Raw genomic sequence first — 15,239 nt, 5'->3', positions numbered from 1 at the left:
AAACAAAAAACCCTTAAAACCTTTCTTGCATCAACCACAGATGAACAAACAGCATTTACTGGTTCACTCATTAGAACATTTGTCTTTGGACCTGGAGAGATGGGTTACTTGGTGAAGTACTTGATACACAGCATGAAGGCTTGCATTCAGATCCCTAGGACCTGAAAGTGTGTGGTTTGGAATTCAGGGGCACCTGGCGGCACATTTGGTGAGAGATTCATTAGAAGAGTTATTAACACCATGGGCGGACACACAGACAGAGGGTAGCATGGCGGGACTCTGAGGAGACTTCAAGCTCCTGGGGCAGACTAGGGTGTCCTTTCTTAGGGTATCAGAGAAAGGGGAAGATTTCCTGTGCCAGGCTGTCTATGATTTCCTGATAAATGCAGAGGAAGGGGAGGCAGTCTTGCATTGACAGGAATCAACTGGGTGTGAGGGAAGGGAGGAGAAGGGGCCCATGTGGTTGCATTGTACCTACTGTACTAGTTAACTCTCTCTCCTAGTTAGGGTTTCTATTGCTGCAATGAAACACCAAGACCAAAAGCATGTTGAGGCAGAAAGGGTTTATTTTACTTACGTTTCCCCCTTGTAGTTCATCATTGAAGGAAGTCAGGACAGGAACTCAAACAGGGCAGGAACCTGGAGGCAGGAGCTGATGCAGAGGCCAGGGAAGAGTGCTGCTTACTGGCTTGTTCCCTGTGGTTTGCTCAGCCTGCGTTCTTATAGGAACTCCGGACCACCAGCCCAGGGATAGCACCGCCTACAAGAGACTGAGCCCTCCCCCATCAATCACTAATTAAGAACATGCCCACATCCAGATCTTATGGACGCTTTTTTCTTCAGTTGAGGTTCCATCCTTTCAGATAACTCTAGCTTGTGTTATGCTGACATTAAAATCTCTGACACAGCAGGCAGTCATAGGCAACATAAACTTGTTAAAAAGTGGGGGGCGGGACACCGAAAGAAAAACTCCCTGAAGAGCAGGGGGGTGGGGGGCAGCTCCATTTTTCCTATGGAGGTCTGGGGATTTTAAGTGGTTTTGGTGACCTTAGATAGATCATCTTCTATAATGGTTAGTTTTAATGTCAACTTGCCACAAATTAGAATCACCTGAACAAGGAGCCTCTCTGGAGGAAGTGTCCTGACCACCTTGATGGATGTGGGAGTCTTTTCCCAGTTGTGGGTGGCACCTTTTGGTAGTAGCTCATATAAAAGGGAAGTGGCCCAAAGCGGCTCTCCCTCCTGCTCCGCCTTTCCTCTCCCGTTCCGTCACTGCTATAAGAACCAGATTTTCCAAGTTTTCCTACTGGGCTAGCTGCTCTCCAGGAATCTTCTGAAGGTCTAGCACCAGATTAGGACTGCTGAGGTCTTGTGGACTGAGCGATTATTGGTTGTTACCCCTTTCCCATCCTCAGTGAGAGACAGCCACCATGGACTACTATGAATGCTTAAGGGCTGAGTAACTACTGGGTTCTCGGGTCTCAGGTGTGATTTAGCTGTTATTACTTTTTTTTTTAACTGATGTGTGTGTGTGTGTGTGTGTGTGTGTGTGTGTGTGTGTGTGAGATGTGTCCCACTGGTTCTATTCCTCTAGAGAACCATGACTAACACACTTTCCCCTAATTTTTTGAAGGATCAGTTTAAACAAAGAAAGGAGAGTTTTTTAGCCCACAGCCTCAGGTAAACACGTTCAGGACCCACCTTGAACGTATCTGGCCCACCTAGAGTGGCAAGGAGTCCCAGCTTGTGGGAGAAAAAGGCTCTGGGGACTTTGCCTCAGGTCAGGGAAGTGAGGAAGACGTTGGAAACTTGCCATCTTTGCTGTCCATCAGTGGCCCCTTTCCTCGTCTGTCTGACAGGGATCTGTCCAGCCCCTCGTCTGTCATACAGCTTGTGTCTTTTCTGGTTCCTTTCCTTTTTCTTCCCGTTACCCCAAACTCCCCTTTCACCTTGCCTGGTATATAGGGCCTTGAAGACTCAGCTTCCTGAGAGACGAGACTGGCCTACAGTGTCTGAGGACGTATCTTTATCCCTTTCTTTTTAGTCTATCTTCAATTAAGACTTCCCCACTCTTCATTTTATTTATTTATTTGCCTGTACCATTTCCCCTCCTCTGGAACTTCTCCCTTTCCTGCTTCCTATCTAAACTAACAACCTAATACTCATCATTGATCCCCCCGTGACTTCTCGCTGCCTTTTCTTCATTTTCCCCAGCTAGATCCACAGTCACCAAGAGACGAGCACACACAGTACTGTTGGTTTCCCTTTTCCACCAGTTAGAAGTCAGTTCGCGGTCCAAAAGAAAGCACCACCAATCTCATGAAAGCCTCTTGGTCGGGCAAAGCTTGATTTGTAAGGGCGAACTGCTCACAGCTGTTCAAGAACAAACCCACAGAGCAAGAAACTCAACAGCCTTTATCTTAATGCAAGAGTGCTGTGTCCTTCCCCTGCTGGCTGAGCTCCAACCTCAGCCTGTCACAGGTTGCTTAGTTTGAGAAGAACTGGTACAGAGGAAATGAAGGAAAGCGAGCCTGGGCAGGCATCTGGAGATCCAAGCATGCAGCAGGGCCTGTGGATAAACAAAAGTTTTGCCAGGTAGGGGGTAGGAAAAGATTTAAATTCCTTGTCTTAAACAAAAGCTTCACGGGGTCTGACAGAAAGACTAATATTTAATGTTCCTTCCACACCGAGAACACTTGGTACTGAAGGAGCGACTGTGAGGTACAAACACTTACCCTGTTTTCAAGGTGGGCTTACTGAAGCATTGCGATTTTTATTGGAAATAGTTCTCAAGCCTTGGGGAGTTCTGGGGAAAGAGCCTTAAAGGCCAGCTTAAAAGGAAAAGGTCACCTCAACACTTCTGAAAGAAGGAAAGTTACCTGAGTTAAAACAACAAAAAACGGAATCAACGATCTGATCCTGACTGGATGAACTCAGTGTGAAACACCAGTAACATGAAAAACCATGACAGCATGTCTCCTCCAAAAACTTCTAACATCCAGTAACCTCTAGGAAGAACCATTTAAATGAAAATCCAAACCAAAAAAATAAAAATAAAAAATAAAAAACAACTTAAATATGCTCAAAGAAGACACAAACTCCCAGATGAATTCTTTTCTTCCCCGACATAATGTTTTTATTAATTATTTGGGAATTTCATGCAATTCACCTTGATCACACTTGCTTCCCATTCCTCCCAGGTTCACCCTCCCACACTTGTGCCCACCCCCAAGAAAAACCAAGTCCAATTTGTGTTGTCCATGGTGTGTCTGAAATGTACTACGAACCAGCATGCAGAATCTCTGGGACAACATGAACTGTGGGACTAGAAGGAAAAGATTTTCGCACAAAAGGTGTAGAAAATACTTTCCATGAATACATAGAAGAAAATTTCCCAAAGCTAGGGAAAGACATGCCCATCCAAATAGAAGAAACACCCAGAACACCAACTAGAACCAGAAAATAAATATCATATCACTGAATACACAGAACAAAGAAAGTATGTTGTAAGCTGTAGAGAGAAAGACAAAAATCACATCTAATGGCAATTAATGGAGACTCATGGTTGGTCAAAGTGTTAAGAACAGGTGAATATCAAGTGCCCAGTCCTGAATGGGCCACCTATATCATCCTCTCCAAGGCTCAGAAACCATCAAGAAAGAGTGGGGAGAAAAGAATGTAACAGCTGGATGACGATGATGATGATAATGATGATGATGATGATGATGATGATGGCGGCGGCCATGTAATGCTGTCTTACAGACACAACAAGGCCATGGCATGCCTGAACTCACAACATCCGTGGTTGCTTGCTAGGGACTGACTGCACAAGACTGAGTCCATAAACATTCAGTCACAGATAGGGGAGAGGCTCATGAGACACCCTCCAAGGGGAGCTAACTGTAGGCAATGGCTTGCTGGAGCAGTCATTGTCTTCAGTGACGTAGCCGGTGTGAGTTACTTGTGCTCCAGTAGATAGCTTTATATCCACGCCCACATGAGCAGCCCTGTTGAAACCCGGTGGGTTACAAAGTGCAAACAAAAACAAAATTAAACTAAATACATGAAAGTGCCTGGTGGTCGGAAGGCGGAAATGGTGGGGGTATGAAGAGAACAAGAGAGAGTGAAGGGGGGGTGAGTGAGATGGCTCCACAGATTAGGAGCCTCCATCAAGCTGGATTATCTGAGTTAATCCCAGGGAGCCACACAGTAGAAGGGGAAAGCCAACTCCTGCAAAGTGCTGCCCTCTGATCTACACACACACACCATGGCACAAGTCCATGTGTGTGTGAGCACATGTGTGTGCAAAAACACACATTAAATAAATGAATAAATTGTAAGTTTAAAAAAGAGAGGGTGGAGGCGTGAGTGTGATCAGAATGTAGGGTGTGTGTGTGTGGGTGGGTGGGTGTGTGTTTATGGCATTGTCAAAGAAGAAACTAATCTTAAAAGCTACTTTTAGAGTTTTTTTTTAAGGTGCATATGGTGTCGGGGAGATACATGATTGTGGCTGCAGGTGGCCAAAGAAGCCAAAGACATCAGGTTCTCCCTGGAGATGGAATTACAGTAGGTTGTGAGCTGCCTTTTATCGGTATTGGGAACTGAACTCAGGTGCTATGCAAAGCAGGACACACTCCCGACCACTGAGTCGTTTCTCCAGCCTCCTTAAAGCATTTAAAAACATGTTTCTGTTATTGTTGTTTATTTTTTGTTTCAAGACCCAGTTCCAGGTAACCAGAGCTGGCCCTTGTCAGTATCCTTAGTGCTAGGATCACAGGAATGAGCCAGCATGCTTAGTTCTATATTAACCTTTGAGTGATCATGACTGCGGATGTCATTAGTTACTCACCTTGTTTCTGTGACCAAAAACCCAGGAAGAATCAGTTTAATGGAGGAAGGGTTTAATTTGACTCACAACTTAAGTCTGTCACAGCTTCAGTCATTATGCCAGGGAGTAATCATGGCAGGAGTTATAATTATCTCAATCAGAAATCATAGAACAAGCAAGAAGTGGAGCTGTGTATAAAACCTCAAGACCCCCTTGCAGTGACCCACTTTTTCTAGCAAATCTCCACCTCCTGAAGGTTCCACAACTTCCCCAAACAGTCCCACCAGCTGGGGCCGAAGTATTTTAAACACTCAAGTCTATGGGGAAACACTCAAACCACAGTGGTTAAATCATGTATAAACACCTCCCTCTGTGGTTATTGGTCAAAGAGAACGTGATGGTGTACACCTGCATCCCAGCACTTAGGAGGTGGATGCAAAGAGATACTGAGTCCCAGGCAAGCATCAAGACACTATCTGAAAAAGAACAAACAAAAACACCTCTTTGAATAAAAGTGTACTGTTGTAACTATATTAATCTGGGAATAATGCATAATAAATATGCAGAATTGATTAGAAGAAATAAGGCCAGAGGCGCAGAGTCCCAGTGCAGCCCTCCATGAGGTGATGCGGTGCATCAGTCCTGTAGTGCACACCAGTGGTGAGCAGCCAAGAGACTCAAATGCAAATACCCTACATTTCTTCTTCTTCTTCTTCTTCTTCTTCTTCTTCTTCTTCTTCTTCTTCTTCTTCTTCTTCTTCTTCTTCTTCTTCTTCTTTTTCTTCTTCTTCTTTTTCTTCTTCTTCTTCTTCTTCTTCTTCTTCTTCTTCTTCTTCTTCTTCTTCTTCATTTTCTTCTTCTTCTTCTCCTTCTCCTTCTCCTTCTCCTCCTTCTCCTTCTCCTTCTCCTTCTTCTTCTTCTTTATGCTTTTGGGTCTTTTCACACACAGTTCTCCTTTTAAAGGTCCTTACCCCTCTATTAATCTAATTAATTATGCCTCAAAATGCAGCTCAACTTGGGTGGGTGTCTTTAAATAACTCTTGTCCCCTTTAGTGTGAACCACACCATGAATGCTATTTGTAGTTATTAATTCATAACATACTTATTGATTTACCTGACTATCTTTCAGTAGACTGTAAACTCCTAAATGTGCGTAGCCTAGTATCTGGCTCCATAGACACATATACAAACAAATGATGTATTCATGTGTACTTGCAGGAACTCACATTGCCAAGTATGAGGTAACTATTATACAAATATACAAAGTATTTTTTTTGTTGTTAAGAAATTGAAATCAAAGAGCTTTAAAACAACCTGAAACTCCAGTCAAAAAGGAAGTTCGTTAAAACCCCTTAGCAAGAGAACAGGTCCTTAAAACTGAGTTTTGAGTCTACTTGTTTCTTAAGTTGAGTTAATTCTTCCTCTTCGCTGACATCGAAACATTCAAAGCTTGCTTGGAGGTGGAGTCTCACTCCACTGTACTTCTGCAAAATCTAAGGTTTCTCTTTCATGGGCTTAAGAGTCCTTCTTGCCCTGCCCCACCTAGACAGCTGTGACTGGCTTGGAGGAGAAAAGCTAACAAAACATTCAGAACCTGGGACTGATCCAGTAGGAACACAGCAAAAACACCTGGTAAGAGAGGCACTTCAGGGCCCTGCCAGGCAGTGGAGCTGGCTGGGAGATGCTGGTAAGAGAGGCACTTGAGGGCCCTGCCAGGCAGTGGAGCTGGCTGGGAGATGCTGTTGGGGAGGAAGGGTAAACATGTTAGACGGGATTACAGGGGGAAGTGTTGTACATATGAACACAGGTCAAAGAGAAGGACGAGCTATGCCAGTCAGGGCTGTGTGCTCATCCCCTGTCTTCCTCACTGGATTTCAGAGTTGTCATAGAATTACGAGACTGGCTTTCTCTCTTTCTTAAGACTGTTACATCTTTTTTTTTTTGTTTTTTTGTTTTTTTTTTTTTGGTTTTTCGAGACAGGGTTTCTCTGTGCAGCTTTGCGCCTTTCCTGGAACTCACTTGGTAGTCCAGGCTGGCCTCGAACTCATAGAGATCCGCCTGGCTCTGCCTCCCGAGTGCTGGGATTAAAGGCGTGCGCCACCACCGCCCGGCGACTGTTACATCTTAAAAGGAAGAAAAAACCCAACAAACTGGTCATGATTTGTTCGTTCTTAAAGCTTCTTCTGTTAGCACGATCTTCCTTCTTCCTACACAGAAAAAAATGGCCGTAGACCTTCGGCGATCCTTTCCTCTCCTACTGCTGCTGGGGCTGTGGGAGCCAGTGTGTCCACTTGGGACGCAGCCTAAGGGTCTCACCAAGGCTCGCTGGTTTGAAATTCAGCATGTACAGATAAGTCCTCAGCAGTGCAACACAGCAATGCGTGGTGTCAACAATTACACCCGGCACTGTAAGCAGAAAAACACCTTTCTGCACGAATCCTTTGAGAACGTGGCTGCTACCTGCGCTTTGCCCAACATCACCTGCAAGAACGGTCGAAGGAACTGCCACGTGAGTGCAAAGCCTGTCAGCATGATTGACTGTGCGCACACTGGGGAAACCTATCCACACTGTCGCTACAGAGGTGCTGTGCAGTACAAATACTTCATTGTGGCCTGTGAGCGTCCCAAGAAGGATGACCCCCCTTACCAGCTGGTTCCTGTGCACTTAGATGAGATTGTCTAAGGCTTAGGGCACGTGTCTTCTGGTTGACACAGGTTCTCTTACTGTTTATTCCCACTTCGCCTTTTCCTCCTACCGAGAAAAGGAAGGCACTGAAAGAATTAGAAAGCCTAAGCTATCAGAAGAGTCAAGGCAAAAAGAAATAAGGTACGTGGGTTCCGATGTAACTCAGTAACTGAACACTTGCTTAGTGCACAAAGGCCCCTGGGTTCCATCACTGGTCCCCACCCCCCCAAAAAAGAAGAAAAAAAAGTCCAAGCAGCTGAACAATGTATCCTGTTATGTTTTTGGATCAAGCTTTATTGTACTATGCTCATAGAAATAAAATCATTTCCTTTTTCAGTATGATGAGTATAAATTTTGCTGGTTTATTTGTTTGTTTTGTTTTGGTGGTAGTGGCTTGGGTTGTTTGTTTGTTTGTTTGTTTGTTTGACAGCATCTGGTTTGGTCAGGCTGGATTCAACACCATGTAGTCAAGGATGGTTATCAACTCATTTATTAAATTAGAAAAAACCTTTCACAATTACAGTCAATTTCACTCCCTGGTGTCTTCTCTTATTCTCCCACACTTCTTCCAGCTAGTCTCCCTTCCTTCTGCTCTGCAAGGTTCATGCTCCCACACCGGGAAAGGAGGGGGGGTCACTGGAAGCCAGGAGCCTGGAGAGCTATTGAGGACTCAGAGTCAGTTTTCACTCCAGCCTAAAGCTGTAAAGCCACCAGGGAGGCGGCCATAGCAGGCACCAGGCACACACTGGCTGCACACAAGCCATGTGGAAGTTAAGTAGGCACACAGACCTAAAGGTACACACAGCCAAGCATGTATAAAGGTGGAGGTTCTAAGCTCAAACCTCTGACCTCAAGGCTGTGTTTATACAGTAGTCTTAGTCAGTGTTCTATTGCTGTGATGAGACACCATGACCATAGCAATTCTTTTTTTTTTTTAATAATTATTTTATGTAGAATAAGTAACCATTTTTTAAAAAAGGTTTATTCTACATACAGCATTTTTCCTACATGTATGTCTACATGCCAGAAGAGGGCCCCAGATCTCATTACAGATGGTTGTGAGCCACCATGTGGTTGCTGGGAATTGAACTCAGGACCTCTGAAAGAACAGCCAGTGCTCTTAACCTCTGAGTCATCTCTCCAGGCCCTGGGCAATGCTTGTAAGAGAAAGCATTTAATGGGGGCAGGCTTACAGCTTCAGAGGTTCGGTCCATTATCATCACGGCAGGGAGCATGGTGGCGTGCAGGCAGACGTGGTGCTGGAGAGAGAGCTGAGAGTCCCACATCCAAATCTGCAGGCAGTAAGAAAAGACTTTGGGCTCATCATGACCTTTTGAAACCTCAAAGTCAAACCCAGTGACACACTTACTTCAATAAGACCACACTTCCTAATCCTTTTCAAATAGTGCCACCCCCTGATGACTAAGCATTCAAATATATGAGCCTATGGGGGCCTTTCTTACTCAAACCACCACAGTAGAGTTACTTGGGAAGAGCTACCTCAGTTGAGAAAATGCTCCCACCAGACTGGTCTGTGGGAAGCCTGTGGAGCTTCTGTATTTTCTTTTCTTTTCTTTTATTTTACTCTACTTTATTTCACTTTATTTTTTGAGACAGGTTCTCTATGTAGTCCTGTCTGCCCTGGAAAATTCCCTATGTAGACCAGGTTGGCCTCAAACTCACAGAGATCTGCCTGCCTCTGCCTCCTGAGTGCTGAGATCAAAGTGTATGGCACTGGACCTGACTTGAAGCATTTTCTTGATTGACAGTTGGTGTGGAAGGGCCCAGCTCACTGTGGGCAAGGCCATCACTGGACGGATATTGTGAATGCTATCAGAAGGCAGGCTGAGTAAGCCATGAGGAGAAAGCTGTAAGCAACACCCTTCATGAGCTCTATATCAGTTCCTGCCTTGAGTTCAGGCAAGCCCTGACTTCCCTGGATAACTGACTGTAAGCTATAAGATAAAATTAACCCTTTCCTTCCCAAGTTGCTTTTGGTCCTAGTGTTTTGCCACATCAAATAGAAACCACACAAAGGTGGTTTTGTTTTCTTTCCTTGATTTCAATGCTGATTTTTATTACTTTCTTCTGTTTGTTCTGGGTTAAATTTGATCTCATTCCTCCAGCCCCCCTCTCTTAAGACAGGATCCCATGTACCTCAGGGTGGCCTAGAACTCACTATGGAAATGAAGCTGGCCTTGAATTTCTAATCCTTGGCTCCACTTGGCAAGCGCTGGGATGACAGGTGCCTCACTCACTTGCTCACACTCTCTTTTTTCCTGGCTCTGGGAAGAGCACAACTCAGCCTTGTCAAGAGCGCTCGCGTGTGCTGAGATTACAAGTGTGATCAAGAGTAGGTATGCCTATTGTATCTGTTACTTTTCTCAAGGCAGTGACCAAGTACCTAATAAAAGGAAAGGTTTAGGGCTGGAGAGATGGCTTAGAGGTTAACAGCACTGGCTGCTCTTCCAGAGGTCCTGAGTTCAATTCCCCGCAACCACATAGTGGCTCACAGCCATCTATAATGAGATCTAGCGCCCTCTTCTGGCCTGCAGTGCAGGCATGCAGGCAGAACACTGTATATATAATAAATAAATAGATAAATAAATAAATTAATTAAAAAAAAGAGGGCTAAAAAAAAGAGGAAAGGTTTAAGAAGGGCACAGTCCATGGCACAAGGAGGGTGCGGCAGCAGGCGTGAGGCCGCACTGAGTCTGCAGTTAGAAGGCAGAGTGAAGAATGTTTCACTGACCCTTCCCATCTGGTCAGACCATAGAGTATGTCACCTACATCCAGTGGGGCTCTGCTCACCCACTTAACACAAACTAGGGACGCACCAGGGGCTCCTCAGGTGAGTCTAGATCCTGCCGCTGTCACTGTGCTATTTGATTTTTTTTCTATTTTGACAGCTTAGATAATATGAGGTGGTTTTGTTTCATTTCTGTTTTCATTTGTTTTTTCCCTACCAATGATCAGAATATATATTAAAAGTCCATTTTCAATTTAAAAAAATAGAGAAAATAAATTAAGTCTCTTAGGTGAAACAGAGTTGTTGGTTTTTTTTCCCCATCCTTTCTTTTGCCATGGACATTTAAGGATTCTCTGGATTTGTCTTCTATTTATTCATCTGATGTTGGGAGGGGAAGGGATAGTTATCAGATAGAGTCTTCTGAGCTGACGTTCTGGGGTAAAGGAAGGTCAGCAACACATGTGGAACCTCCGGGAGTCACAGGCTGTCTTTAGTTCTTCAGAAGTCTTGGAGAGAGAAACACTCACCTAGACATAGTAGAATGTCAAGGGCAGTAGAGAAACAGGCAGCATTAAAAACCCCTTGAATGACAAGCCTGTGTCCTTCACCGCAGAAAACATGGGACACTCGGGTTAATGATACTCAGAAGGTCCCTGGAGTTCTGAGCCTTTTTATTTACTGAGTCCAGTAACCTATATGCATGCCCCTCTCCTGTTTTCCTGAGAGATTTCTACAATCCTTTTTTTAGTTCTTAATTCACATATTTTATGTACATGAGTATTCTATCTGCACATAGACCTACATGCCAGAAGAGGGCATCAGATCCTATTATATAGATGGTTGTGAGCCACCATGTGGTTGCTGGGAATTGAACTCAGGACGTCTGGAAGAGCAGCCAGTGAGTGCTCTTAACCTCTGAGTCATCTCTCCAGCCCTACAATTCTATTCTTCATGCCATAAGAAGCAAACGTAATGAATATTCTTGGGATGAAGAAGTAAAGAATGGAGTCTTTCTTCCCATTCTTACCAACACCAAGCTTTAACATACCCACCCCAGAGACGTGATATCAGCGTGGAAGGGAGTTATTTGGAGAACTAGGGTATAAGCAGATGACCTACAGCACTTGTCCAAGCAACAGACGCTTCAATACAATAAAGCTGGAGGATCATTTAGAGGGGAGACTGGGCTTTCCTAATGCAACACACAGACGAGGCAGCTGAAATGACATGAAGTTATTCCCTCACCATTCTAGGATCTAGAAGTCCAAGATCACAGCGCTGGCAGGATTAGTCTCTTCTGCGGTCTCTCCTTCACTTTCAGATGAACAACTCTCTTTCCTCTGTGCATGCATGTGACAGGTATGTCTGTCTATGTGTCCAACCTTCAGGTTGTATCATATCTTCATCACCTATTTTTAACCTAATCACTTTTTTTAAAGGCTCTGTTTCCAAACACAGTCATATTCTGAGGGTCTGTGGGTTAAGGTTTCAGCATATGAGTTTTGAGAGAGTACGATTTAGCCCACAATAAAGGGTGTTGTAGTAGTTTGAATGTAAATTGGCCCCCATAAGCTCATAGTGACTTTGCTGAAGTAGGTGTGATCTTGTTGAACAAAATGAGTCACTTGTGCAGGCTTTGAGGTCTCTTTTGCTAAAGCTTCGTTCAGTGTCACAGCCCATTTCTGATCAAGATGTAGCCAGCACCATGTCTGCCTGCATGCCACCATGCTCCACCACACAAGCCTATCCCCATGTGTTAGGAAGCTATGGTGTGGACAGGGAAAAATGAGTGCAGGGAGCTGTAGTTGGTCTAGACTAAGTCAGGGGCCCAGGCCAAACTTTCTAACACTGTAGACTCAGGGCAGGTGCAAAAGGAAAGAAACTGACTTTCAGTATAAACACTTGCCAGCTTGCAAGGAAAACCTAGAAAATGACTCATGGGTATCATGAACTTTAAAACATAGCCACCACACTAGCTCCCATCCACTCAGAGGAACAAGTCCTCTGCTTAGTTATGAAGACAATCATGGCTAGATTAGCATGTGAGCCTGTTAGCATTTAAGCATTACCTGGCCGGCCCCTTGGGAACCTTGCCAGTAAGCAGGCAATACCTTGGCCCACTCAGGGTCCTAACAACATCATCCTACATAGCCGGTTCCCTCTCTTTCTCTCCCCTTCCCTCCCCTCCCCCTCCTCTCTCTCTCTCTCTCTCTCTCTCTCTCTCTCTCTCTCTCTCTCTCTCTCTCTCTCTCTCCCCCCTGTGCCCCCTTTCTCTCTCTCCTCTCTCCCTTCCTTCCCCCAATAAAATCCTCTCTGTGAGTGCAGTCTGCACTTACACGTCTTTATCTCACCGGCTCTGTAGGGCCCCTTGGCTCCAACCCACCAAGGCCGCCTCCCACCATTTTTAAAATACAACAGAACCTAAAACTGTTCTGAAAGATAAAGCCTGTCTCTTTATTTCTTCTATTTTCATTTATGTGTATGTGCCCTATGAGTTTATATGAACCACATGTGTGCAAATGCCCTCAGAGCCCAGAAGAGGACCTCAGAACCCCTGGAAATGGCAATGTGAGCTGCCATGTGGGTACTGAGAACCAAACTTGGGGCCTCTGATAAAGCAGTAATTGCTTTTAACAGATGACCCATCATTCTATCTAGTCCTGTTTTGTTGTTGTTGTTGTTTGTTTGTTTGTTTTTTAGAATTATCTAGGTCTGTAAGACAAGGAAATGGGAAGATAATCGTAGAAGAGGTTCCTTCCCGCAATAGCTGGGACAAGGTGGCACACACCTTTTGCCCTGTACTTGAGAGGTGGAGGAAGGAGGATCAGGAGTTCAAAGCCACCAGGCAGTGGTGGCACACGTCTTAAATCCCGGCACTCGGGAGGCAGTGGCAGGTGAATCTCTGAGTTCAAGGCCAGTCTGGTCTACAGAGTGAGTTCCAGGACAGGCAGGAATATACAGAGAAACCCTGTCTCGAAAAAGAAAAAAAAAAAAAAGAGTTCAAAACCATCATTGGCTAAAAAGAAAGAAAAATCAATATGCCTAAAACTATTGACCGATCTGCAGAGCAACTGTACGGTTTGTTCCAGGCGTGACAGTGGCCAGCTCTACAGAACTAACCCTTCACTCGACTCCTTCCTCTCAGAATCCCGCCGTGAATCCTGGATCATCCGCCGGCAAGACTGCGCCAGCCACCCTTGTGACTCTTTCCCAAAAGCGTCCCTGGAATTTGACCCCCACTGTGGTTGTTGAAACTGAAGGCCCCCACGCATTCCCACTTGCTCCACGAAGTCTGAGTCAGTCTAAGGAGGCAGGAGAAGAGGAAGCAGCCCCTGGAGGGCAAGACTGGAAGCTGCCTTTCCTCCACCCTGAGAAAGTGCGAAGTGAAACGTGGCTAGAGGAAGCTCACCGTGAGGCGGAAGCAAAAGCAAGGCTCCTTTGCTCCCTTGGCCAAGGCCTCCTCTGAGCTACAGATCTCGGCAGGTCTGTGTTGGTGTAGGGAGCTGACGGACTCCGGGAGACGCGGCCACTGAGTGCTGCAATAGATGTGAGACTTATACAGAAAAGTAGGGCAAGAAGGAACGATCAGTGAGTCAGAAGAGGCAGGAAATGCTCGCTTCAGGAGGATAGTGAAAGCTGCCCGGAGTGCGGAAGGTCTGGACCAATGAGGCGACTGGCCTGTTGTCCGCCGTCCTTTGTGACCGGCCCTAAAAGGACACCACTGGCTGCACAACTTCTAATGAATAGAATTTTATTTGGTTCACGGTTCTGAAGTCAAGGGAGTCTCAGGTTCACGGGACACCACGTTCTGGTGAGGGCTGTCTTGCTTCATTTGTCCCAGGAGTGGAGCATGGGAGAGGGAAGCCTGTTTTTCTCATATGGAAGCCCTGGCAGGGGTTACTTCCGGGAAAGAATGAAAGAGAGGAGAGGCAGGACGAGGATGGGCGACAGGGCCATCTCGCTGGTTTGGCCTAGGTGGGACCCTATGCAGAAGCATCGAAGTGGACCGGCACGGAGGGGTTCCCCTCGCAGGCCACAATGATGTGCTTCTGCAGCTGGCTGGTTTTGTACTCGCAGTTGGGGTACTTGGAGCTGCCCGTCAGGCGGCAGTCGGTGATGTGCAGGGTGGAGAGGCTCTTGTAGCAGTTAGTCTGCCCGTTCTTGCATTTGACGTTTTCCTGGGAGCAGACGGCCTGGATGTCCTCTAGGGATTCATGCACGAAGGTGTTTACAGGCTTGCAGAAGTCCTTCGTCATTTCCCGCCTCTTCATCATTTGGTTGCAGTAGGTGGGGCTGCTGCCGGAGGAATCCGAGTCCACATGCTGTCGCTGGAACTTCATGGCAGAAGTTTCCTTGCCCAAGGAAGGCTGGACCCATCCAACCACCAGGACGAGCAATGGAAACAGGATGAGGGACTTCTCCAGACCCATGGCAGCTTTGTTGCTCGGAGGAGCCTGACAGGGAAAGGAGAGGAAAAAAAAAAAAGAACACACCCTCAGAAGAACTGCAGCACCCACCTCAGCCTCCCCAGCACCCCCCGACTCAGCCTCCCCAGCACAGTCCTCCATCTCAGCCTCCCCAGCACCCCCCACCTCAGCCTCCCCAGCACCCCCCCAACTCAGCCTCCCCAGCACCCCCCACCTCAGCCTCCCCAGGACAGTCCTTCACCTCAGCCTCCCAGGACAACTAAGTTCTGCAGGTGAGCCTGGAAGATTGCCCTCTGCTGAGATATCTTGAAAGTGCCGACACTGTTTTACTTCCTTGCTTACTGAAGAGAAGTCATTCTTTTCTCTAGGTGGTGGGCTGCGTCACCTAAATTCTTGGCAGTATGCTGAATACTGGAGTTTCTTTCATATAAAATACATTTGAAAAATAGAACACATTTATACAACAGTGTTCAAATGGCTCATCAGAAGGTCGGTTTGAATATGCCATGAGCCAAATCGTATTCCTCAGTCATTACTGACACCTAGGAC

At 45.9% G+C, this 15,239-nt stretch overlaps 2 protein-coding genes across 2 annotated transcripts; one reads left to right on the top strand and one right to left on the bottom strand.

The window, feature by feature from the left end:
- Positions 1 to 6,348: 6,348 nt before the first annotated feature.
- Rnase6 (ribonuclease A family member k6) lies at positions 6,349 to 7,853 on the top strand. Its single transcript, XM_052734307.1, has 2 exons — positions 6,349 to 6,460; positions 7,044 to 7,853. The coding sequence occupies exon 2, from the start codon at positions 7,050 to 7,052 to the stop codon at positions 7,509 to 7,511; it is 462 nt and encodes a 153-aa protein (XP_052590267.1). The 5' UTR covers positions 6,349 to 6,460; positions 7,044 to 7,049; the 3' UTR covers positions 7,512 to 7,853.
- A 6,184-nt stretch (positions 7,854 to 14,037) lies between these two features.
- Rnase1 (ribonuclease A family member 1, pancreatic) lies at positions 14,038 to 14,713 on the bottom strand. The gene has a single exon (XM_052734306.1). The coding sequence runs from the start codon at positions 14,691 to 14,693 to the stop codon at positions 14,247 to 14,249; it is 447 nt and encodes a 148-aa protein (XP_052590266.1). The 5' UTR covers positions 14,694 to 14,713; the 3' UTR covers positions 14,038 to 14,246.
- Between the last annotated feature and the right edge of the window lie 526 nt (positions 14,714 to 15,239).

Source organism: Peromyscus californicus, unplaced genomic scaffold, assembly GCF_007827085.1.
Source record: "Peromyscus californicus insignis strain IS unplaced genomic scaffold, ASM782708v3 Scaffold_12__1_contigs__length_115047231, whole genome shotgun sequence".
Classification (NCBI taxonomy): domain Eukaryota; kingdom Metazoa; phylum Chordata; class Mammalia; order Rodentia; family Cricetidae; genus Peromyscus; species Peromyscus californicus.
Note: the sequence above shows the minus strand (reverse complement) of the source record. Positions and strands in the feature narration are given on the sequence as shown.

What these genes read in the sequence shown, in the direction of transcription:
- Rnase6 (XM_052734307.1), top strand. Translation starts at nt 7,050, where the DNA reads ATGGCCGTAGACCTTCGGCGATCCTTTCCTCTCCTACTGCTGCTGGGG.
- Rnase1 (XM_052734306.1), bottom strand. Translation starts at nt 14,693, where the DNA reads ATGGGTCTGGAGAAGTCCCTCATCCTGTTTCCATTGCTCGTCCTGGTG.